The sequence below is a fragment of the Loxodonta africana genome, chromosome 24 (assembly GCF_030014295.1).
Source record: "Loxodonta africana isolate mLoxAfr1 chromosome 24, mLoxAfr1.hap2, whole genome shotgun sequence".
Classification (NCBI taxonomy): domain Eukaryota; kingdom Metazoa; phylum Chordata; class Mammalia; order Proboscidea; family Elephantidae; genus Loxodonta; species Loxodonta africana.
The window spans coordinates 31,237,766-31,260,661 of record NC_087365.1 but is presented as its reverse complement, the minus strand read 5'-3'; the positions used below and the strand labels follow the sequence as shown (position 1 = coordinate 31,260,661).

Below are 22,896 nucleotides of genomic sequence, written 5' to 3'. Positions count from 1 at the left end.
GATCTGGAAGCAGCTCCAGACGGTGGGACCCTGTGCTACTGTCATCGAGGATAAGGGGGCTGCTCTGAGCACTGATCTGGAAGCAGCTCCAGACGGTGGGACCCTGTGCCACTGTCATCAAGGATAAGGGGGCTGCTCTGAGCACTGATCTGGAAGCAGCTCCAGACGGTGGGACCCTGTGCCACTATCATCAAGGATAAGGGGGCTGCTCTGAGCACTGATCTGGAAGCAGCTGCAAGATATAGCGAGAAAAGCAAGGGGCGGAACAGGTGCCTAATAAGCTACCATTTGTGTATAAACACTACTTGGCTCCCTTTGGGCAACCTGCAGGGCTGGGGCCCGAGGGGAGAAGGGAAGACTTGTCACTGTACTTGTAAATTTTAAATCCTAAACTATATGGATATATTGCACATTTTAAAATGTAAATTGAAAGTAGGGAGTTGTGGAATTCAGTTTGGTAGACAACGTCTGGTGTGACTGCCTGGCGCACAGTTTCTCCACCTCTGAGCATTGCCCTGCCTGTCTGGCGGGGTGGATGCTCGGCCAAAGAAGTGTCCATCAGATCCTTTCTCCTGGAAACTTGGAACCTGGAGGCCCGGGGCTGTCTGGGCTTAGCCTCATTCACAGCAATGGAGGAAAGGCCCCCCATGCATCTGAGGCAGCAGGTTCAGAGGACCTCAGCTCTGGTTTTCCCAAGGCCACCTGCTTTACTTCTTGAATTTACCAAGACTCTCTAGTGTTATCCTTCTAAAAACCTTCCTTTTGGGCTTAACCTAGGCAGTCAGATCCTCCCATCTGCAGCTAGAAGAAACTCCCCTGAAGCAGGGAAGGAGTGGTATGGAAAGCTGCTTAGGGTCCCTAGGTCCCCTGTAGGTCTCTAGGCATTTCTGCCTTCCTGATCCTTGCCTTGTCTACCTGAGAAACGGGGATGCTTGGGCCCACTGGCTTTCAGATGGTGAGCGGGGGCCCCCCATGGGTCCCCCTGACATGCAAGGTCTAGGTATTGTAAGGAGGGGAGGGCGTGTTTAGGGCTCAGCCCTCCCCCAGACTCCCAGTAAACACACAATCTAATAACTGCTTGCTTGGCAAACACAAACGTAGATTCCTTAGCCACCAAACCCTTGTTCCTGAAGGATCCTTTCAGCACTGACCTTCTGAGAAATACCCAAGTGTCAGGAGCCAGGAGGACTTGGCTGCAACCCACAGCACCCTGAGCAAGGCCTGGTGCCCAGGGACTCTCCATATGAGGCTTGTGTTCATTTATTAGATGTGATCTCTCTGGAATAGCAGGAATTGCTTCACTTGTCCCCTGTGAGCCTGGATGCCAAGCCAGTCTGTCAAGGTTAAAGCCCATCCAGCCCCAGGGATTGGCCAGCTCCTGGTGCAAAGATGCCCGGGGAGGAGGGTCTGTGCGAAAGGGGAGGTCCAGTCCAAATGGCAAGCAGTGGCTGCTGAGCCAGCAAAGCTACTGCCAGTCCGGAGGGAGGGAGGGAGGCAAATGCCTTGCGGTGTGGCTGTGCTGACACTGGGAGTGGGGAGAGGACTGGTATGGGGCCTCCCAGGGTCCCTCTCCTCCCGGGGGCTGGGGATTAGCTGGAAGCTTTCTTCTGGCCTTGAAGGGAGCGGAACAGCTGCCTCAGCTGCTTTTTCCGATCATTGATGCAACCTGGAAGGGAAGTGGAGTCTTGGCTGGATGTCTGTCCTTGGTGGGGACAGCACAGGAGAGCTTGGGGCCTGGGCTCCCACTGCCCGGTGGGGGGAGGGGACAGCAGGGACTGTGAGACCACGGGTGGCCTATAGTCTACATCCATGGCCCTTCAAGCGTCAGTTTTCTCATCTGTAAAACACGATCATGACGCCTGCCTTATGGAGGAAATGTAAGGATTCATAGCAATAGCTAACACAGATGGAGGGCTTACCACAAGCTGGGGGTTGCTTTAGGTCCTGAATGTGGATTTAACTCTTTGCATCTTCATACAAATGCTGTGTGGGCACTATTAATAACACATTTACAGAAAAGGAAATAGGCTCAGAGAGGTTAAGTAATTTCCCCAAATCTCACACTAAGTAGTGAACTGGGATTTGAACTCAGGCCCAAGCTCTTAACTACTTCCTCACACTGCCTTTCCTCGTGGTTTTGCTCAGTGAAAATCCATTTAGTACCTGGTACCTAACAGGTGCTCAGTAAACGTTAGCCTTCTTCCCTGTGTGCCAGGCACAATCTGCTAAGAGATGACTCAGACAGAGCTTCCCACAAGTGGCCCCTGGTCTCAGGGAAGCATGCCAGGCAGTCCATGCTGAGAGGCCTACAGGAGCTTCTAAGACATGTCCCAGTATGTCCATGGGTTCCCTGCTTCCTGTCTGCTCTCAGAGCTGGTCATTGAGGCAACTCCATGGTCCATTTAACCTTGTGCCAGCACATTCATGACACTCATGAATGCCAGTTGAAGGAATGAATCCCCATGCCCACAAGTACTGACTGGAGGTGGCACCACGTCTTAGCACATCAAAACCTCATACTGGCCTCCTAGGTACTCACTCACCACCCATCAGGGTTTCGCTGAGCTGAGAGCCATCTTGCGACCATGAGGCAACAATCATGAGCACCAAGGCAATCTGCTAAATGTGGCAGAGCAGAAAGGAAAGAATTGGGTCCCTGGTGGAATCGTGCAGCCACTGTGTTGCCCGTGCCAAGACTTCCTGTGGCCCTAGACAAATGAACCTAACTCGCACCAAACCCTATAAAAGACTGAAAACTTCTTTGCATCAAAAAAGAAAAAGGCGCCTCACACAGAATTTAAAAAGCAAATGACAAACTCAGGAAAATGTCTACAATAAATTTGACAAAGGAGTTATACCCTTAACATATTAATATCCAAAATATAAGTTTAGAAAAAATGTAAACAACCTACAAAAAATGGATCAAAAGTAAGGATGGCTTACAAAAAAAGAAATGGGAATTTAAAAAACTGAAATGTCACCAGCAATCAAAGTAATGCACATAAAACAATAAGTCAGTACTTTTTACCCATCAAACTGGCAAAGGTTTTGTTTTTTGTTTTTTTTTTAACTTCAAAGCTGGCAAATTAGTGTGATTTTCCTGGAAAACAATTTGGCTGTAATAAGTCCATCCCTTTGAACCAATAATTCTATGTCTAGGAATGTGTCCTAAGAAAACAGCCAGCAATTCCCTTATGTGAGAGGATGTTCATTATGGCATTTTTTATAAAGTGTGAAAAATTGAAATTGTGTCAAAAGTCCAATTATGAGAAATTGGCCTAGTAAATTTTGACCTAAAGAAAATGAAAATTCTTAAAGTGAGACCAATAAAAAACATCATGATAAATGGTGAAGCAATTGAAGTTGTCAAGGATTTCATTCTTCTTGGACCAACAATGACCATGGCGGCAGCAGACATTGGGCAAATCTGCTGCAAAAGACCTCTTTAAAGTGTTCAAAGCAAAGATGGCACTTTGAGGACTAAGGTGTGCCTAACCCAAGCTATGGTATTTTCAGTTGCCTCATTTGCTTCCAAAAGTTGGATGATGAAAAAGACTGAAGAAGAACTGACATATTCCAATTGTGGTGATGGTGAAGAATATTGAATATACAATGATGTACTGCCAGAAGAACAAACAAATCTGTCTTGGAGGAAGTACAGCCAGAATGCTCCTTAGAAATGAGGATGGCGAGACTTTATCTCGCTTACCTTGTACATGTCATCAGGAGGCATGAACCACTGGAGAAGAACCATCATGCTTGATAAAGGTGAGGGTCAATGAAAACAAGGGACACTGTCACTGAGATGGATTAACACAGTGGCTGCAACACTGGGCTCGAACATAGCAACTATTGTGAGGATGGTGCAGGATCGGGCAACTTTTCATTCTGTCGTACATAAGACCACTAAGAGTTGGAGCTGACTCTGTGGCACCTAACAACAACAACAACAGCAACGACATAGGCTGGAATCTTTTGCACCTGTTTGGTAATTTTGTTTTTAATTCTGATAAGGGAAAGAAGAGTCTAGTAGTCAAGAGTTCAAGTTTTGGAGTCAGATCTGAGTTCAATTCCTGGCTCACCACGTAGAACTTCAGCAAGTTACGTAACATCTGGAGATCATTTCCTCCTCTGCAAAATGACGATATAAGCTGCCTAAAGATGAAATGAGATAACGTATACAAACGATTTAGTCCAGCCTGGCCAAAAGGTGCTTCCAGAATGGAGGCCGTTATTAACATCGTTGAATGACGTGGGAAAACGTTACGTGGAAAAGTGGACTCAAAACTCCAGCCGATGCCAGTTTTGTAAAAGAAAAAGTATAAATATATATGCATTTCTTAAAAACTGAGAAGAAATACACCAGATTGTTAAGGATGGTTATGTCTGGATGGTTTTCTATTTCCTTCTTTAGTTTTCAAATATTCTACAATGAGTGTGAATCCTTTTTATAATCGGGGAAATTTCACTTTTCAAAAATCAAGTTTAAAGTCAAGGCCTTAAGTTTTTCTTAACATATTATGAGTGTTTTTGTTGGTTTGTTTTCCACTTAAGCCTCTTGAAATCCTCCGTCCCTTACAGCTGACAGATTGATAATAATATCTCTCAGTGAGTTCCAGGCTCTGTTCTAGGCATATATTGAGATAAAACAGTAAAATCAGTTGCTGTCGAGTGAACTCCAACTCATGGTGACCCCATGTGTGTCAGAGTAGAACTGTGCTCCATAGGGTTTTCAATGGCTGATTTTTTGGAAGGAGATTGCCAGGCCTTTCTTCTGAGGCACCTCTGGGTGGACTTGAATCTCCAACCTTTCAGTTAGCAGGTGAGCATGTTAACCATTTGCACCACTGATTACTTTTGGGTGACCTTTCTAGCCATGGTCTTGTGACTCCCACCCAAGTGATTGGATGGGACTATGCAAATAAGAGAATTGTGGCCTACCAAGGGGATTGGTCAGTTTTGCCATCCTTCTGGGCTTGAAATGAACCATCGCAGAGGCAGGAAAGAAAAGATCCCACCACCACCAAGAAAGAACAGCAAGGAGCCAGCACATCCTTTGGACCTGGGATCCCTGCACTGGGAAGCTCCTGGAACCAGGAGACAGAGGGAGAGAGAGCCTTAACACTGAAGGCAGCAAAAAGCAGCAGCAGAGACCTAGCAGCAGGAGGTGGCATGGTGGGCTTCCCAGCCCATAGAGAAAGCTGAGTGCCTTTGGGCAGACGCCGAGGGCCAGGGAGAGGTGTGCCTGCGAGCACAGCTGGGAAGAGGCTGTCTTGCTGGAAGAACTGCACCCTGAGTGTTCCTGAGCCTGAATTTTGACTGTTACTTACCTAATAAACCCCATAATCCTAACTATGGTCTGTGAGTTCTCTTCAGCCATTGCAATGAATTACGGAACCCAGCTGAGAGGGAGGGATGCCATGGGAGGGATGGTTGGTGTCAGAATTGGTAAAGATGGCAGGGAGAAGAGGCATATCTGACCTCTGCCTCCTAGGAATCAGCCTCAGGCTGTTGATGTTGATTCTCCTTTCCCCTGTGAAGTTAGAGGAGGTTAGACTCCACCCCTGTGCTGCTTTTTTTTTTTAACACCTATATTGAGACAGAATCTAATCTCTGTATTACAGATGAGGAAACTGAAGCACAGAGAGGTTAAGTACCTTGCCCAAGGTCACACAGCTGGTAAGTAGCAGGCTGAATTCAAACAGCCTAACCAGTATGCCAGACTGCTTCCTAGATATGGCACCTCCTCTGCCATATCCCCGGTGCCCACTCCCCATCTGGCTCCACATACCAAGGTGTGTGTTGGTCACAAAGGTCCCCATCCCGGACAGGTCAGGAGTCCCCTCCTCTCTGCTGACAGGGCCATCATTCCACATGAGGTCAAAGCCCCCAACTCGCTTCTCCCTTCCTGTGAGCCTGGACAGGCAGAGAACACAAAGAGTTACTGAAGGTGCCTCAGGTTGGGCCCTAAGGCCCAGGCCAAGCCTCTGGTCCTCCCCCCACCCTAATTGTGGCCACCCTGCCCAAATTCCTTTTGTTGACTCATTCACTGGACATTTCCCCGGTGCGCACATGGGGCCTCAGAGGTGTTCTCTGTTTTGTCCCCAGGGCTTCCACACTCGCTCTTGGTAACACGTACCTACTTGTGGTTTCTGGTTTCAAGTCTGCTTTCCTCCCCAGACCATAAAAGCTCTGTGAAGGCAGAGACTGGGTCTTTCATGTTCTTTACGGTGTCCCCAGTGCCCGGCATAGGGCCTGGCACCCAGGAAGCGCTCAAATGTTTGATGAATGAGTCAGTATAGCAGACACCTGAGGTTTCTGCCTGCTCAGCATCCGCGTCACCTCCCTTCAGCCTCTGCACCCTCAGTTTGTCCTTGGAGAACGCCCTCCTTCCCTCACCCTCAGTCCACAGAACTCAGGTGGGGCTCTGGGGAGTGGGCACTAGACCTAGGTCTGGGCAGTCAGAGTCACAGTGATTGATTCAGGGACGGGCATGTGACCCAGTCTCCACCAGTGAGAGTCAGCCCTGGTACTTCTGCTGGAATACTTAGGGCAAAGTTAATACAGAGGAAAGAAATGGAGACAGACAGTGAGAGAAAGAGAGAGACACACAGAGGCAGAGACAGACAGGGCAGATAAACCAACCAACATAAATTTAGCACCCGGATTCAGCCATGCCTAAAGCTAGACCCTGAATTTTTCCACTTTGAGTCAATGCATTCCTCCCCCCTCCCTTTTGCTTAAGCCAGTTTGAGATGAGTTTCTGTAATTTGCCACCTAAACAGCCCTGACTAACACGTATCTAACACAGTGGATGTGAATCAGACATAGATGCTGCTTCTCAAAGACAAGATGTATACATATCATTACCACAATAAATAACTGCTTATTGAACACTTACTGTGAGCTAAGTGCTTCACAATACGTTATCTTGCTAAGTTAACCTAACAACCTGAGAGGTAGACACGCTTTCCATTTTACAGATGAGGAAACTGAGGCTCAGAGAGGTGAAGTGATGGGCCCAGGGTTGCAAAGTCAGGAATTTTCAAGGAAATCTTGCTGAATTGAGTCTCAGAAAGCTGCAATCACCCCAGCTCTGCTCTGAACAGGTTGAGCCCTTGGGCCAAGACCTGATTCTGTGTGGACATTTCAGTTTCTCCATCTGTAAAATGGTGGGTCAGGCCAGAACCATCTCTGAGGCCTACTCAAGTCCCAGGGTTCTGAGTTCTCTCTCTTTCTTGGTGTGTGGGAGCAAGGCTGTCCTCCCTCACCTGGCCTCCATGTCCACAACATGCAGGGTGTCTTCCAGAAGGCAGGTCTTGAGCTCATAGTCCTCCTGGCTGCTGGCTGTCAGTGACGGAGAGGCATTGACCTCCAGGAGCCACCTGGGGAGGAAGAGAAGAGAGCCTGAGGGCTACCTAGTCCCCAAGCCCCTGGGATTCCACCGTGGGCACCTGGGCTCAGCCTCGATTCAGCCAGAGCTGCTCCCTCTACTTTTCCACTTTGAAGAAAGGTTGCAGTGGCTAAAACTTTGGGAAAACAGTGTCATAAACTTAAAATCCCCCTGGGGGCCAGGCAGGTAACAATGAGGGAAGTGGGTGGGGTGTGAGGTTGGGTCATGCCACCTTCAGGGTCCCAATCTTTCAGTTAGCAGCCATGCACGTTACCCATTTGCACCACCCGGGGACTCCTACGTTGACACAGAAACTATGCATCACCAAGGAAATGGCAGTGAATGAATGAACAAAAGGGATTTGGACAAGGTGGGCACAATTAGGTTGGGGGAGGGACCAGGGACCTGGTGTGGGCCCCAGCCAACACACCTTCTCTGCCACGATGTGAGCACAAGAAAAATATCCCTTTCCTCTATAAAGTGTAGGTACAGTGACTATTGCCATTCTACAGATGAGCAAACTGAGGCACGGAGAAAGAACATGCGCCCAAGGTGACACAAGTGGGCAGTGGTAGGCTTACGGCTTGAGGTCCTGGTCGATGAGGATGTCATAGCCGTACAGCTCGAAGCAGTGCTTGTCGCTGATGATCACCTTCTGCACGCTTTGCAGGCTCTTGACAAAGATGTTGTCCATGTCTCTGAAGAGCGTCTCCACCGCCTCTGGCCCATGCTTGGATGCCAGGTACTGCCGGAAGCGCTGGAGCATCCACTTGCAGCCCTGGGGCCAAGCAGCCGGGTAGAGAGAAGGGAGGCCTTGATTAACCAGGACCCAGCCTGTCGGGACCCTGCCTGTCGGGACCCTCAAATAACTGTGGTCAGCACAGCCCTTGAGCCTGGGCAGAAGGGCCCAGCTGGAGTCCTGTGAGTCGGAGGACTCTGGGTACACCTTCCTTGTATGGCAGATCTGCAGATCCCAGGGAATGTGCCCACCCATAGCCTGTGCCTCTGCTTCCAGACCAGGACCTAGGCCTCCAGGAAGTCCCTGCCCAAACGGCCTGCACAGGCCTCCTCCCTGGGCCTGCCTTCCTGAGGATAGACTGACTGCCCTTGTGTGCACTCCAGGCCCAAGAAGTAACCAACACAGGGGTGTGGCTGCACAAGGTCCCTTACCGTGTGGGATGGAGCTGGGGCTGGGAAAAGAAGGTGGTGCGCGTGAGCTGGGGGCTGGCTCTCCCCGTGCCCCCTGTTCTGGCCCTTAACTCCAAGAAGTCTGAGAGTTCTAAACTTGAACCTGGCCTTGCAGGTTATTATGTATTTGTCAAGGTAGGAGGATAGTTTGACTCATAACTTTTTTAAATATTTAGACATACGGTATGTGGGCTCCATTTGTACACTTGTCCTGGGCTCCGCAAATGTGAGAGGGGGGCCTGGCCTCACTAGGGAATGATGAGCCCAAGAGAGGCCTGTCCTGGGCTCCTTGCCACCCTACCCCCCCACCCCGCTCCAGTCCCAGAAGGCTGGCCCCGGAGAGCAGAGGCCAGCTTCCTCACCTTCTCTGGGTGGTAGTCAGGAGAAGTCTTTTGCACAGCAACATTGGTGAGGTGAACATCTGGCAAAGGTTGGTGGTCAAGGGCTAGTGTGGACAAGAAGGGCGAGCCCTGCTCCATGTAGCATCCAGGGGCTGAACTAAGACCCTGGCCTGGGAACTGATGGCAAAGGTCAGGTGCATGGGCTTTGGAATCAGCTGGGCCTGGGTTCAAATCCTGCCTCCACCTTTACTAGCTGTGGGACCCTGAGCAAGTCACTTAACTCTCTGAGCCTGTTCCCTTTCCTCACCTATTGAATGAGCTACATAGTAGTATATTTACCTCACAGGGTTGTTTGGAAGATCAGATAAGGTACTGTGCAGAAAGAGCCCCTCGGTGCCTGGTACAGCTGATGTTTTATTAATTTTTCAACTCAGGAGAGAGAAAACTTTCTAAAAAGCAGAGAACAGCCATCACAGGATATACTGAGCTTCCTGTCGTCAGAGGGCTCAGGCTGGGTGGCCACTCTGTAGGAATGGGAGAAGGGATTCCAGCATTGGGGTGTGAGAAGTGTCAAGATGGCCTCTGAGGTCCCCGCCCCGAGAGTCTGCCTTTCGGTATCACCGCCCTCATCACCACCAATAACATCAATGACACTTTACAGCTCACAGAGCATGTTCACTGACTTCTCTCATTTGTTCCTCAAATTACCCCATCTCACAGCTGACACCTTTGAGACTCAGAGAGGTTAAGTGGCAGTCAGTTAGAGTATTCCTTGTTCAAAGCCCTCCCCTCATACGACCGCTCTGACTGGGATCACAACAGAGGGTCCCAGGCAGAGTGGGAGAAAAATTGCAAAACAAAAAATCAAATCCACAAAAAAGACCAGGCTTACTGGTCTGACAGAGACTAAGGAACCCCTGAGATTATGGCCCTAAAACACCCTTCGGACCTGGAACTGAAGTCATTCCCAGAGACCACCTCCCAGCCAAACAATAGACAAGCTCATAAAATAAACAGTAACACCGGAGAGGAATGTACTCCCTAGAACAATTAAATATAGGAGATATTAAAAGGGCAATATCCACCCCACAGCAAAGATGAGAAGGCAAGAAGGGGTAGAAAATCAGGACTAAAAAAATGGGGAACCCAGGGCAGAAATGGGGATAGTGCTGACACACTGCAGGGGGGAATGAAACCAAGGTCATGAAACACTTTGTTACAAACTATCAAATGGGAAACTAACCAGGAAATCTAATGCTCAATTAAAAAAAAAATTCCTCCCCCTCATAGCTAAACAGGGTGGATCCCCAAACCTCATGAAATGACAGTAAGGCCTGACCTTCTCCAGGACTTCTTCGGAACATTTCACAGAAGGGGCGATAGAGGTGCTAGGTTACTGACCCCAGTCTAATTCCCCTAAAACGTATGTTTCTCTGTGTCTGTGGCACATGGGACAGGGCAGAGTGGCGTCAGCCTCTCTGGAGAAGGCTGGTACCCGAATGTTCACAAGGCCTTAGTCATAACCACCCAAAAGTGAAAGCAACTCAAAGTCCATCAATTGACGAATGTGTAGATAAAACGTGGTATATCCATCCATCTGCAAAAAAATGAAACAAGACCCATACCTCACTCCATGCACAAAAACTAGCTCAAAATGGATCAAAGACCTAAATATAAAATCTAAAACGATAAAGATCATGGAAGAAAAAATAGGGACAACGTTAGGAGCCCTAAAACATGGCATAAACAGTAAAGAAAACATTGTAAAGAATATAGAAGAAAAACTAGATAACTGGGAGCTCCTAAAAATCAAACACCTATGCTCATCCAAAGGCTTCACCAAAAGAGTAAAAAGACTACCTACAGACTGGGAAAAAGTTTTTAGCTATGACATTTCTGATCAGCGCCTGATCTCTAAAATCTGCATGATACTGCAAACACTCAACTGCAAAAAGACAAATAACCCAATTAAGAAATGGGCAAAAGATACGAATAGACACTTCACTAAAGAAGACATTCAGGTAGCTAACAGATATATGAGGAAATGTTCACGATCATTAGCCATTACAGAAATGCAGATCAAAACTACAGTGAGATTTCATCTCACTCCAACAAGGCTGGCATTAATCCAAAACACACAAAATAATAAATGTTGGAGAGGCTGTGGAGAGATTGGAACACTTCTACACTGCTGGTGGCAATGTCAAATGGTACAACCACTTTGGAAATCAATTTGGTGCTTCCTTAAAAAGTTAGAAATAGAACTACCATACGATCCAGCAATCCCACTCCTTGGAATATATCCTAGAGAAGTAAGAGCCTTTACATGAACAGATACATGCACACCCATGTTTATTGCAGCACTGTTTACATTAGCAAAAAGATGGAAGCAACCAAGGTGCCCATCAACGGATGAATGGATAAATAAATTATGGTATATTCACACAATGGAATACTACACATCGATAAAGAACAGTGAGGAATCTGTGAAACGTTTCATAACATGGAGGAATCTGGAAGGCATTACGCTGAGTGAAATTAGTCAGTTGCAAAAGGACAAATATTGTATAAGACCACTATTATAAGAACTTGAGAAGCAGTCTAAACTGAGAAGAAAACATTTTTTTGTGGTTACGAGAGGGGGTAGGGAGGGAGGGCGGGAGAGGGTTATTCACTAATTAGATAAGAACTACTTTAGGTGAAAGGAAAGACAGCACACAATACAGGGGAGGGCAGCACAACTGGACTAAACCAAAAGCGAAGAAGTTTCCTGAATAAACTGAATGCTTCGAAGGCCAGTGTAGCAGGGGCAGGGGTCCGGGGACCATGATTTCAGGGGACATCTAAGTCAATTGGCATAATGAAATCTATTAACAAAACATTCTGCATCCCACTTTGAAGAGTGGCGTCTGGGGTCTTAAACGCTAGCAAGCAGCCACCTAAGATGCGTCAATTGGTCTCAACCCACCTGGATCAAAGGAGAATGAAGAACACCAAGGACACAAGGTGATTACAAGCCCAAGAGACAGAAAGGGCCACATGAACCAGCGACAACATCATCCTGACACCAGAAGAACTAGATGGTGCCCGGCTACAAGCGATGACTGCCCTGTCAGAGAACACAACAGAGAACCCCTGAGGGAGCAGGAGAGCAGTGGGATGCAGACCCCAAATTCTCATAAGCCCAGACTTAATGGTCTGACTGAGACTGGAAGGACCCCAGTGGTCATGGCCCCCAGACCTTCTGTTGGCCCAGGACAAGAACCATTCCCAAAGCCAACTCTTCAGACATGGATTGGACTGGACAATGGGTTGGAGAGGGATGCTGGCGAGGAGTGAGCTTCTTGGATCAGGTGGACACTTGAGACTATGTTGGCATCTCCTGCCTGGAGGGGAGATGAGAGGGTGGAGGGGGTTAGAAGCTGGCGAAAAGGACACAAAAAGAGAGAGTGGAGGGAGAGAGCAGGCTGTCTCATTAGGGGGAGAGTAATTGGGAGTGTGTAGCAAGGTGTATTAGCAAGGTGTATATGGGTTTTTGTTTGAGAGACTGACTTGATTTGTAAACTTTCACTTAAAGCACAATAAAAATTATTAAAAAAAACAAAAACATGATGCTAAGTGAGGGAAGCCAGATACGAAAGACCGCATATGGTTTAGGGGTAAATATAGGGAAAATGGGAGTGACTGCCAGTGGGTCAGGGTTTCTTTTTGGGGTGATGGAAAAATCCTAAAATTGATAGTGATGGCAGTTCGCACAATTCTGTGCATTGACTAAAAACCATTGAATTATACACTCTAACTGGGTGAACTGTAGGTATATGAATTATATTCCAATAAAATTGTTATATAAAAAACAGGACAAGAAGATGATCCAGCAAAGTGAGTTATTGTCTTAAAAGGGGAAATGACTCTTGCACGGTGAAGGCAGCATGGCTCCCAGCATTTCACCCTGCTTTACACACGGCTGCTGTCTGCCCAGGAGGAGAGAGAGGCCTTGTGTGGGAGCCCGGAGAAGCTGGGGCTAAAAGGAGGAGGCAGAGGCGGGGTGACAAGTTAGAAGACCTCAGTACCTCCTCTCCTCACAGATGAACCTGAAGCCAGGTCTTCACGGACCATACAGCCAATTAACAGAGTAAATAAATGCTCAAAATTAATGTGTAGGAAAACAGAGCTGATGAGTTGTGAAATCTTTTGGGGGAAAGAGTGTGTTAGCTTAGAAAAAGACAGGGAAAATCAACGGGCAGAGTCAACTATGGAAAATAACAAGGCAACATGACAAAAATTAGTGGCCAATATCACTAGAGAAAAGATTTGTAGCAAACATGACAGGCTAATGTATTTATCACATGAAAAGCCCACATAAATTATTAACAAGGACTTTATGACCCTAACAGATAGAGAAAGGATATGAAAACCTAAAGGAGAAACTAAAACTGGTAAAAGATTATCATGGAAAATGCCCAATGTTTCTAGTAATAGAAGATTCACAATTTACAAGAAGTCTAAATGGAAAAATGCAAATTGAAAGAGACTCAAGTTCTAAGGCAAAACTCTATTCAAGTCAGTTACACTTTTTATTTTTTACTGTATTATTTTGAAAAACTTGAAACCCACAGAAGTTGCAAGAATAGTATAACGAATGGCCTCCCCTGGGGTTAGTTACTGTTTAATGAGCTTTTGTTCTTTTTCACAATGAGTGAGTATATATTATTTTCCACCCCTTCTTTTAAAATTTTTAAATCTCTTGAATTGTTTTAAAATTTTTAATCTTGAAATATTCACAATATATAGAAAAGAACATAGTGGAAATCCATGTACCTACTATCCTGATTTAATAGGTATATTTAGCCATATTTGCTTCAGATACTACACACCAAGCTTTTAAATAATAAAGCAAGTTTGAATCACAAAATAATAAGACATATTTTTTAACCTTACTTTATATACATTTATGTGTCTGTGTTAAGAAAAACAAAAAAAAAAACATTGTTGTTGAGTTGATTCCGACTCATAGCAACCCTACAGGACAGCGTAGAACTGCCCCATAGGGTTTCCAAGTAGCAGGTGGTGGGTTCTAACTGTCGGCCTTTTGGTTAGCAGCCGTAGCTTGCTGTAGCACTTAACCACTGTGCCACCAGGGCTCTCTCTCTCTCTCTAGTTTATACACAATTATTCAAATACACACACAATACAAGAATATTCACTGCAACACTACAAAAGTGAACAAGTAAAAACAACTTAACCATCCCTGAAGGACGATGAAATTATAAAGCATCTATATGAGACTTTGCAGCTGTTAATGACAATAAGGTAGACAGACTCAATGCCATGACATGAAAAGGTATCTAAGATAGACTATTAAGTGAAAAACAAAAAACAAGATTTCTTTATGATCCCGTCTTTGCTTTTAAGAAAGTATTTTCCATTTAGAAAACTGTATGAAAGGATGTTCACTAAACTACTAACTCTGGAAGCTGCCAACGGTGAGAAGCAAGTCCCGTATGTTTGTTTTCAACTTTACACAGACCCTATGACACCCAGAGGTTTGCAAACATTTTTAAATGGGGCGAGGGGGAGCACTAACATTTACCGAGTGGCCACTGTGGGCCTGCCACTGTTCTAACTGCTTTACATGTATTACCTAATTTTAGTGAAAAATAAGGTGGTAAGAAAACTAAAATAAATAAATAAATTTGATGACTTGGTACGATAAATACTCACTAAAATTACAAAATAAACACACTGGAAATGCTACAGTTGGAAAAAAAAAATTGTAAAAGTACTTGGAAGATATCACCCAGCAATTCCACTCCTAGGTATATACTCAAAAGACTTGAAAGCAGAGACTCAAACAGATACTTGTACACCATTGTTCATTGCAGCACTATTCAAAATAGCCAAAACGTGGAAACAACCCAAAGGGCCATCGACAGATGAATGAATCAACAAAATGTGGTATATACATACAATGGAATACTGCTCAGCCCGTAGGAGAAATGAAGTCGTGATACATGCTACAATATGGATGGAGCTTGAAGACATTCTGCTAAGTGAAATAAGTCAATCGCAAAAGGACAAATATTGTATGACCTCACTTATAAAAAGCCAAGAGCAGGTAAATGTACAGAGATCAATGTTTCTTAGTGGTTACCAAGGGCAAAGGGGAGGGGGATAAGGTGTATTGCTTATGGACGAAATACTGAAGTTTGGTTTGCAGTGATGACAAAATGACACAGATTAAGGGTTGGGTTGCACAGCTGATTATTGTAATTGCTGTCAAAAAGTTGTATACCCGTAAAAAGTTGAAAGTAAAAGTTATGTGATAGATGTATTTACAACAATGACAAAAAAAAAAGAGAGAGAGAGTAGCTTCTGAGGCTGCTTATGTACAACCAAACACCTCATGGGATTTGGTTCCTTGGTTTGGAGGTTTAGGGTCATGGTTTCATGGGACGTTCCAGTTAACTGGCCTAATACTGCGTTTAGTTCTTCTGCTCTACCTCCTAGTTCATCGTGTAATGCCTGGGGTCTTAAAGGCTTGCAAGTGGCCATCCAAGGCACAATTGGACTCTGTTAGCCAGGAGCAACAGAGGAAGAAGAGTCAGGAATAGGAGGAGGACGTGCAATGTGTGGCTAACTGCCTCCATGAACAACTGCCTCCTGTGTCATGAGACCAGAAGAACTGGATGGTGCCCAGTTACCATTACTGAACATTTTGATCAAAGATACTATACATGAAACCTGATCAAAAGGGGGAAAATGCAGAACAGAATGTCAGCTTCTCATGCACTTCAGACTTTCTGGAGCCATGGAGGCTGGCTAAACCCCTGAAACTGCTGCCTTGACATAATGTTTAAACCTTAAACCAAAGATACTCCCTGAAGTCTTCTTAAACCCAAACATTAGTTTAGCTTAAGTAGTAAAGAATGTCTTCTTTGAACAGTGTGTTCTTCTAAGATCTATCTATACAGGATCAAATTGACAATAGCAACTGAAAGGACTAGACAAGAAACTTAGGGGGCAGTGAGTTTACGTCAAAGGGGGAGGAACAACTCAGAAAAGGAGGGTGAGAATGGGTGCACAACTTGAAGTACATGTAGAAACTATTAAATTGGTGTGTGTTCTACTGTGTATATTCTCAACAGCAAAAACAAAAAGTAAAATAAAGTATATATAAAAAACAAAACTTAGAAGAGCCTAATCCCATCCTAGAGGCTAGCGGTGGTTCAGCGGTAGAGTTCTCCAGAAAGCGGGAGTTCGATTCCTGACCAACGCACCTCAAGCGCAGCTACCACTTGTCTGTCAGTGGGGGCTCACGTGTTGCTATGATGCTGAACAGGTTCCAGCAGAACTTCCAGACTAAGAAGGACTAGGAAGAAAGGCCTGGTGAGCTACTTCCAAAAATAAAGCCAGTGAAAACCCCGTGGATCACAGCAGTCTAATCCAGAGGGCGCACGGAGCCGAGGGCTGACTCCGTGGCAGCTAACGACAACGACGACCCTCATCCAGCAGGCGGATGATGCAAATGCATTGCCTTCAGCAGATACTAAACCAAACGATGAAATTACGGTCAAGCCATGTGAACTGGCTGACAATATTAGCTGGGCTGCTGAAGCCAGAAGCTTGGCGACATCTCCTAAACATTTCTGGATTCTCTCCTCCTTTTCTTCTGATGCTCAGCCTCAAAATCTTATTTTGACCAGACAGTACATTCACATAGCTCCCTCCCGCCCTTCTCCAGCCACTGAGTTCTCCTCCCAAGGTCCACCTCTTTTTCCTTTCTTTTGCGTCTTTTCAGAGATGTCTGTGCACAGATCAGCAAAGGAGGCTGTAAGACACCAGCTTGTGTCTGATCCACCTCTGTGTCCACAGAGCAGGCGCCTGGGCAGACCTACTGGTGCTGAGCCCATTTGGCTGCAAGAGTGGAATGCATGAACACATCAGTGAGTGAATGAATGAGTAAATCTAAGAAAAGTCAAGAAAAATGCACATAAAGGATCAAACATCTCCCAAAGAGGCTAAAACTGTCCAGTCCTGTGGGAATAACTGTGAATCTTAGGCACAACAACACCAAAACAATCATCGAGTAAGCAGTTTGGGGTGAGTTCCTCTGAGCAGAGCTGGGCTGCTCCCCATGGCTCCCTGGAGGATCCCCCACCCCCGGGAAGGGACCAGGCCTGTCTTGGTCATGCTGTATCCCCAGTGCCCAGACTGGAGCTTGGCACACGGCAGGCACTCAGCAAACATCGGTGGAAGGAACGCATCCACTCGGGGCTGGCCAGGGTGGGTGGAGGAGCTGGGGGTCCAGGATACACTGGTCGTCAATGCTGCTCAGCGTGAAGCGGGTGTTGGAGAATCGAGCAAAGCCATCCCGGTAGAGCCAGGCCCGCAGTGGGATGTACTGCGCAGAGGTGGGGCAGAGAAAGAAGAGGAGAGAGTGTGTACGCATGTCATTCCCAGCTTTCTGCACCATTTCCCCCTGCAATGCCCTTCCTTCTTCCCCACACCAGCCTTCAGGGATCTGCTCCACCAACAGCCTCCTTTGATCCCAACCCTTCCTCCCTGGTGGGGGATGGGGGCACAGAAGGGAATGACATTAATAAGCTTCTGCTGTGTTCCACCCCCATGAGTGACAGCCCACAGCTCAGGGTGTGTGTCCAAAATCCCCCCGCCCCCCGACGACAAGCTCCAGGAGGACAGGTCACCCTTGCATCTTTGTGCCCAGCACCGAGGGAAGGTTTAAATGTGTGTTGGATGAATGCCCGATATGGAAGCAGTATAGTTAAGAGAGGAGGCTCCGAGGCCAGGCTGCCTGAGTTGGAATTGCAGCTCTGCCACTCACCAGCTGTGTGACCTTTGGGCAGGCCACTCAGCTCCTCTGTACCTGTTTCCTCACCTGTGAAATGAGGATAATAATAGAACCTACTCCCCTAGGGTATTAGGAGGATTGCATTTGATAAAAACCACTAAGCACCAGGGCCTCCTGGTACATAGTAGGTGCTCAATGAACGCTAGAATGTGGTTACCAGGATGCCTAAATGGATAAAGACGGCAGGTGGAGGGCAAATCTAGATGCTGGGGCATCTAGATGACAAAACTTGCATATCTCTGCCCATCCCCACTCTGTCCCCACTGTCCCCAGGGCTCTCCCAGGTAGGCACGAAGTCAGACAAACTCACACATTCTCAATGCCAAGGTGCCCCCAGACGGGCTCTGCTCCGTGCCCCCAGCCCAGCTTCCCCTTGCCCACCCGCCCTGCTGTGGGAGAGCCCTGCTGAGTAACTCACGGAAATCACCAGCACATAGACGCGCAGGTCAAACTTGCGGCCTGCCAGGCAAGGAGAGAATGCACCCGTGTAACCAATACGTACTGAACGCCTCCTGCGAGCCTGGCACGTGCTAGGTTTCGGGTTGCAGCAGTGGACAAAACAGACCCGACCCCTGGCCTTCGTGGGCTCACTGTTAGAACCCACAGGTAAGAGAGACAACGATGGGGGGTGATGGGTAAGGATGGGACGGGGGAAGGTCAGTGTTGCGGAAAGTCATGAAGACAGAGAGGTCAGGGAAGGCCTCTCAGAGAAGCGCCGTCTGGCCTGAGACATCAAGGACAAGGAGTGGGTCGCTTCACCGAGAGTGGGGCAGGGCCTTGGGGGCAGGTAGTGTGCACAGCAGAGGCCAGAGGTGGGCAGAGCCTGGCAAGGGCGGACTGAAAGGAGACGCGGTGAGAGAGGCCAGCAGGGCCAGATCACGTACAATCTTTGAATTTTGTTCTACAAATGGAGGGAAGCCCCTGAGGGTGCACAGTCCCTCCAGCTGCTGTGTTGGGAGTGGAGTTGGGAGACCAGGGCAGCAGGAGGGGACCTGTGAGGGGGTGATGAAGTGTCCAGGACAGAGAGGACAGTGGCTGGGATAGGGGTGGAGGTAGAGAGAGGTGGCCAGACAGATGCAAGAGCCAGCGGAAGCTTGAAAAAGAAGCAGGCATGGGAGGAGAGAGGGATGCACCCAGAAAGGTACCTGGCACCTGGCTTAGCAGCCCAGTGGTAGAGGGGCCGTGTCCCAGATGGGGGGCCCAGTGAGGGGAACATGGGTTGAATTTGGGGCCTGTGGGGCTAAAGTTGCTGGGAGATGCCCCAGAGGAGATGTCACAGGCTGTGGGACATCAGGGCCTGCGGTTCAGGGTTAACATCTTGGCTGGAGACAGAAAGCTGGGAGTCACTGGCATTTGGGTAGTGGTTAAAGCCACAAAGCAGAATGGAGTCGGGGCAGGGACGGGAAGAGGTGGGAGAGGAGAAGGGGTCCCAGGACTACACCCTGGGAAAGGCCATTGCTGGAGGAGAATGAGGCCAGTGGTATTGACACAACCACAGTCATGCTCCTTCCCAGCACTTCGTCTCTTCCAGGCAAGACCTGGAATCGCACCCCTTCATACACACTGCCTGTTATGGATTGAATTGTGTCTCCTAAAAATATGTGTCAGCTTGGCTAGGCCGTGACTTCCAGCATTGTGTGGTTGCCCTCCATTTTGTGATGTGTTGTAAATTCTAACCTCTGCCTGTGGTTATGGTCCCATTTGTGAATGGGTTATGTTTGTTATATTAACGAGGCAGGATTAGGTTATGTTAATGAGGGTTAGGTTATGTTTGTTATGTTAATGAGGTAAGTTAGGGTGTATTTTGAGTCCACCTCCTCTGAGATATAAAAGAGTAAACAAGCAAGCCAAGGAGTAGAGATGGGAGAAGAGAGATGCCAAGGCACATGAAGATCGCCCAGGAGCAGAAGCTCAGAAGAGACGAGGACCTTCCTCCAGAGCTGACAGTGAGAGAAAGCCTTCCCCTAGAGCCATCACCCTGAATACGGACATCTAGCCTCCTAAACCCTGAGAGAATAAATTTCTGTTTGTTAAAGCCACCCACGTGTGGTATTTCTGTCACAGCAGCAGTAGACACCTAAGACACCGCCTGACAGGTTTCTAGCCCACAGATGCTGTGTGGCAAGAGTGGATGCAGAGATAGCCCAGCTTCAGGGAGGAGGCGTGGTCCCACCTCAGAGCTTTGCCCTCACGGTTCCCTCTGCCTGATCATTCTCCCTCCATATTTATCCACGGGTGGATCCTAGTTGTCACTGGACTCGCAGCTCACATGTCACCTCTTCCAAGAGGCCCCCTGACCACCAAGTCACTTTCTGTCCATCATCCTGCTTGGGTGACTTCCTAACACTCATACTACATGGAATTGTTTCATTTGTTTTCAGGTTTCTTGCTGTCTGTCCATCTAGGATGGAAGCTCCATGTGACCAGGGTGAGCGGGCAGTCCCCAGCACAGTGCCTGGTACCTAGTAGGCTCTTTATAAATACTTGCTGGATAAATGCATGAGTAAGTTGGTTCTTGCAGAATGAGGAGAATTTTAGTGAACCAAGGAGGGAATGTAAGGAATGCCAGTGGAGGGAACCGTACAGGCAAAGGCTTGAAGGGGAAGAGGGCAGGGCGAATCTCTGGTTTTGCATCCCTTCACGCCTGGAGTCAGGCTGGGCTGTGATGGGTTGTTTGACCCACAGCTCAGGGGAGGGGGCAGATCAAAGAGCGAGACATCTCACCTCCTATCAGGTAGGGATTTTCAATGTAACGCTGAGCTACATAGTTCTCCACGGGAATCTCATCCTTCTGGTCATCAGAGCCCCTTGTGTCCTAGTGGTAATAATAATAATGAACATTTACTGAGCATCTCCTGTGTACTAGACATTGGGCAGGCCCTCTACTTGGAATGTCCTATTTGATCCTTAAGTTAATTTCATCAGGTAAGTACTAAGGTTATCCCCATGTTACAGGTAAGAAACTGAAGAACAGAGAAGGAGGATGACGTGCCCCAGGTTACACAGCCAGTCAGCGGTACACCTGGGATGTAACCCACTTGTTTTGGGCCCAGAGTCTGGACATTTAACCCCTAGACCTGCACTGTCCAATACGGTAGCCACTAACTACATGTGGCTATTGACATTTACATTTAAATTGATTGAAATTGAAAATCCAGTCCCTCCATTACACTAGCCCCATTTCAACTGCTCCATAGCAACAGGTGGCTGGTGGTTACCATATTGGAGAGCACCATTACCATCACTGCAGAGAGTTCTGTTGGGCATCGCTGCCTGGACCACCACACCCGCCCCCAAGGAAGAACCTCTTCTTCCTCTCCCTTCTAATTCTTCCCAGACCAGCCCAGCTCTCTCACACGCACGTACAGCGCCTCATGGTCTGCAAAGCTCTTTCCCACCCATTGCCCCCTCATAGCAATCTTGTGAGGAAACCGAGGCCCAAAGAGAAGCATCACACATTTGGGGAGGTCACACGGCAACCCAGTGGCAGTGAGCCCTGGGACGTGGGGTTTCTGGTTCCAAGGACAGACTTTTCTACACCCACCATCACCCCCAGCTGTTTCAAGACAGAGGGTCACAGGCTTGCCCTTCCTAGGACTCCCTCCCACCTCCCCCCACCACCCTCACCTATACTCACGTGGCTGCCAGAGGGATTGACAGTGCTTCGGGCAGGCTGGGCCTCCAGGCTGGCGAGCTTCTTCCCAGCAGTGCCCTGATGGTTTTATGGGAAGAATTGAGACACATTGGGGGAGGGGGGAGATTCATTTATTGAGCATCTGTAGTGAGCCTGATGGTGCGCTAGTTCATTCATCCTGATCCTCTCGCCTGCCCTGAACTAAGGTTCAGAGAGGTTCAGCAATTTTCCCAAAATCACCCAGCTGCTGAGTGGCAGGGGCAGGATTTGAACTAGGATTTCTACTGCACTGAGTCCTGGGATAAGGATGGGGTGAACAGAGGGACAGAGTTGCCTCCAGGCTTGGTCTAGGACCTAGGGGAAGCATTAGCAAACTCTCCCCAGCCATGTAGGCAGGAGGCCCGGATACAGGGCATGCAGTAAGCACTTACTAAGTGCCCGGCACTGTTCTCGGGGTTTACGCGTAGTAACTCATTGTATCCTCAGTAGGTACTGCTACTCTCCCCATGTACTGGGCCACAGAGAGGTGAACTAACTTGCCCAATGTCACACAGGTATTAAGTGGGAAAGCCAAGATGTGAACCCAGACATTCTGGCTCCAGAGACCCTGTTTCCCTGGGCAAGGCCCCTAGCCAGAGCTTCTCCATCAGCCCTCAGAGCTCCGAAGGAGGAAAGAGGGGCCCTTCCTTCCAGTGAGGGCAGAGGAGGGGTGGAAGGAAAGGGCAAGCTCACCTTCCTCCAGTCCATGATATCCTTCAGCCTCCGGAAGAGGAAGATGCCCTTCCCCTGAGATCGGGCTACCTGGGGGGTAGGAGGGGTGCAGCAAGGTAGCTCTCAGCTCTGTGTGGTTCCAGCCCCCTCTCTCCTCCTGCCCCAGCTTCTCAGCCTGGAGAACAGAGCTAGTAATCTAGCCTCCACCCAGGGGAGGCTGTGAGGATGAACGGATATGTTGGCTAACAACTAGTGCAAGAAATGCAAATTGATACAAGGAGACGACCCTTGGCACCCACCAGAGTGGCAAAAGTTAGGAAGTGCTGGTGAGAAAGGGAGCCAGGAACTATGCCCCGTGGTCGTGTGTAGACTGGCACAGCCGTGCTGGGGGCAGCTGGCAGAATCTGGGGAAGCTCTGGTTACCATACCCTGTGCCCCAGTGATCCTGCTCCTGGGTCTGTACCCCAGTGGAACTCTCCCACAGGGCCAGGAGGGGCATGGCAAGGCTTTTACTGCAGTGTTGGATCCAGAGTGAGTGACAGGGGCAACTTGGGGGTCTGCCCTCAGAGATGTGGCTAAGTAAAATATGTGGCTGTCAGAAGCACCTGCAGGTACTTGAAGCAGCAGGAATATATCTTGAAAATATGGCGTTAGATGAAAAAAGAAATAGAACTGGATTACAGCTCAGTAATACAGATCCATACGAACACATACACACAAAGGTTATCTGGTATACCAGGAAACATGCAAGGCCAAGGCC

The 22,896-nt window shown here is 47.9% G+C and overlaps 1 protein-coding gene across 1 annotated transcript in view; it reads right to left on the bottom strand.

Moving 5' to 3' along the window:
* Positions 1-1,589: 1,589 nt before the first annotated feature.
* Positions 1,590-22,896, bottom strand: part of TTLL9 (tubulin tyrosine ligase like 9) — a 43,356-nt gene continuing 22,049 nt past the window's right edge. The window contains exons 6-15 of the mRNA XM_023549922.2: positions 22,158-22,226; positions 21,429-21,503; positions 20,516-20,606; positions 18,210-18,250; positions 17,236-17,323; positions 8,944-9,002; positions 7,975-8,171; positions 7,272-7,385; positions 5,792-5,916; positions 1,590-1,666 (exon numbers count right to left, since the gene is read on the bottom strand). Coding sequence (XP_023405690.1) covers positions 1,590-1,666; positions 5,792-5,916; positions 7,272-7,385; positions 7,975-8,171; positions 8,944-9,002; positions 17,236-17,323; positions 18,210-18,250; positions 20,516-20,606; positions 21,429-21,503; positions 22,158-22,226 — 936 coding nt within the window. The remainder of the gene's footprint in view (positions 1,667-5,791; positions 5,917-7,271; positions 7,386-7,974; positions 8,172-8,943; positions 9,003-17,235; positions 17,324-18,209; positions 18,251-20,515; positions 20,607-21,428; positions 21,504-22,157; positions 22,227-22,896) is intronic.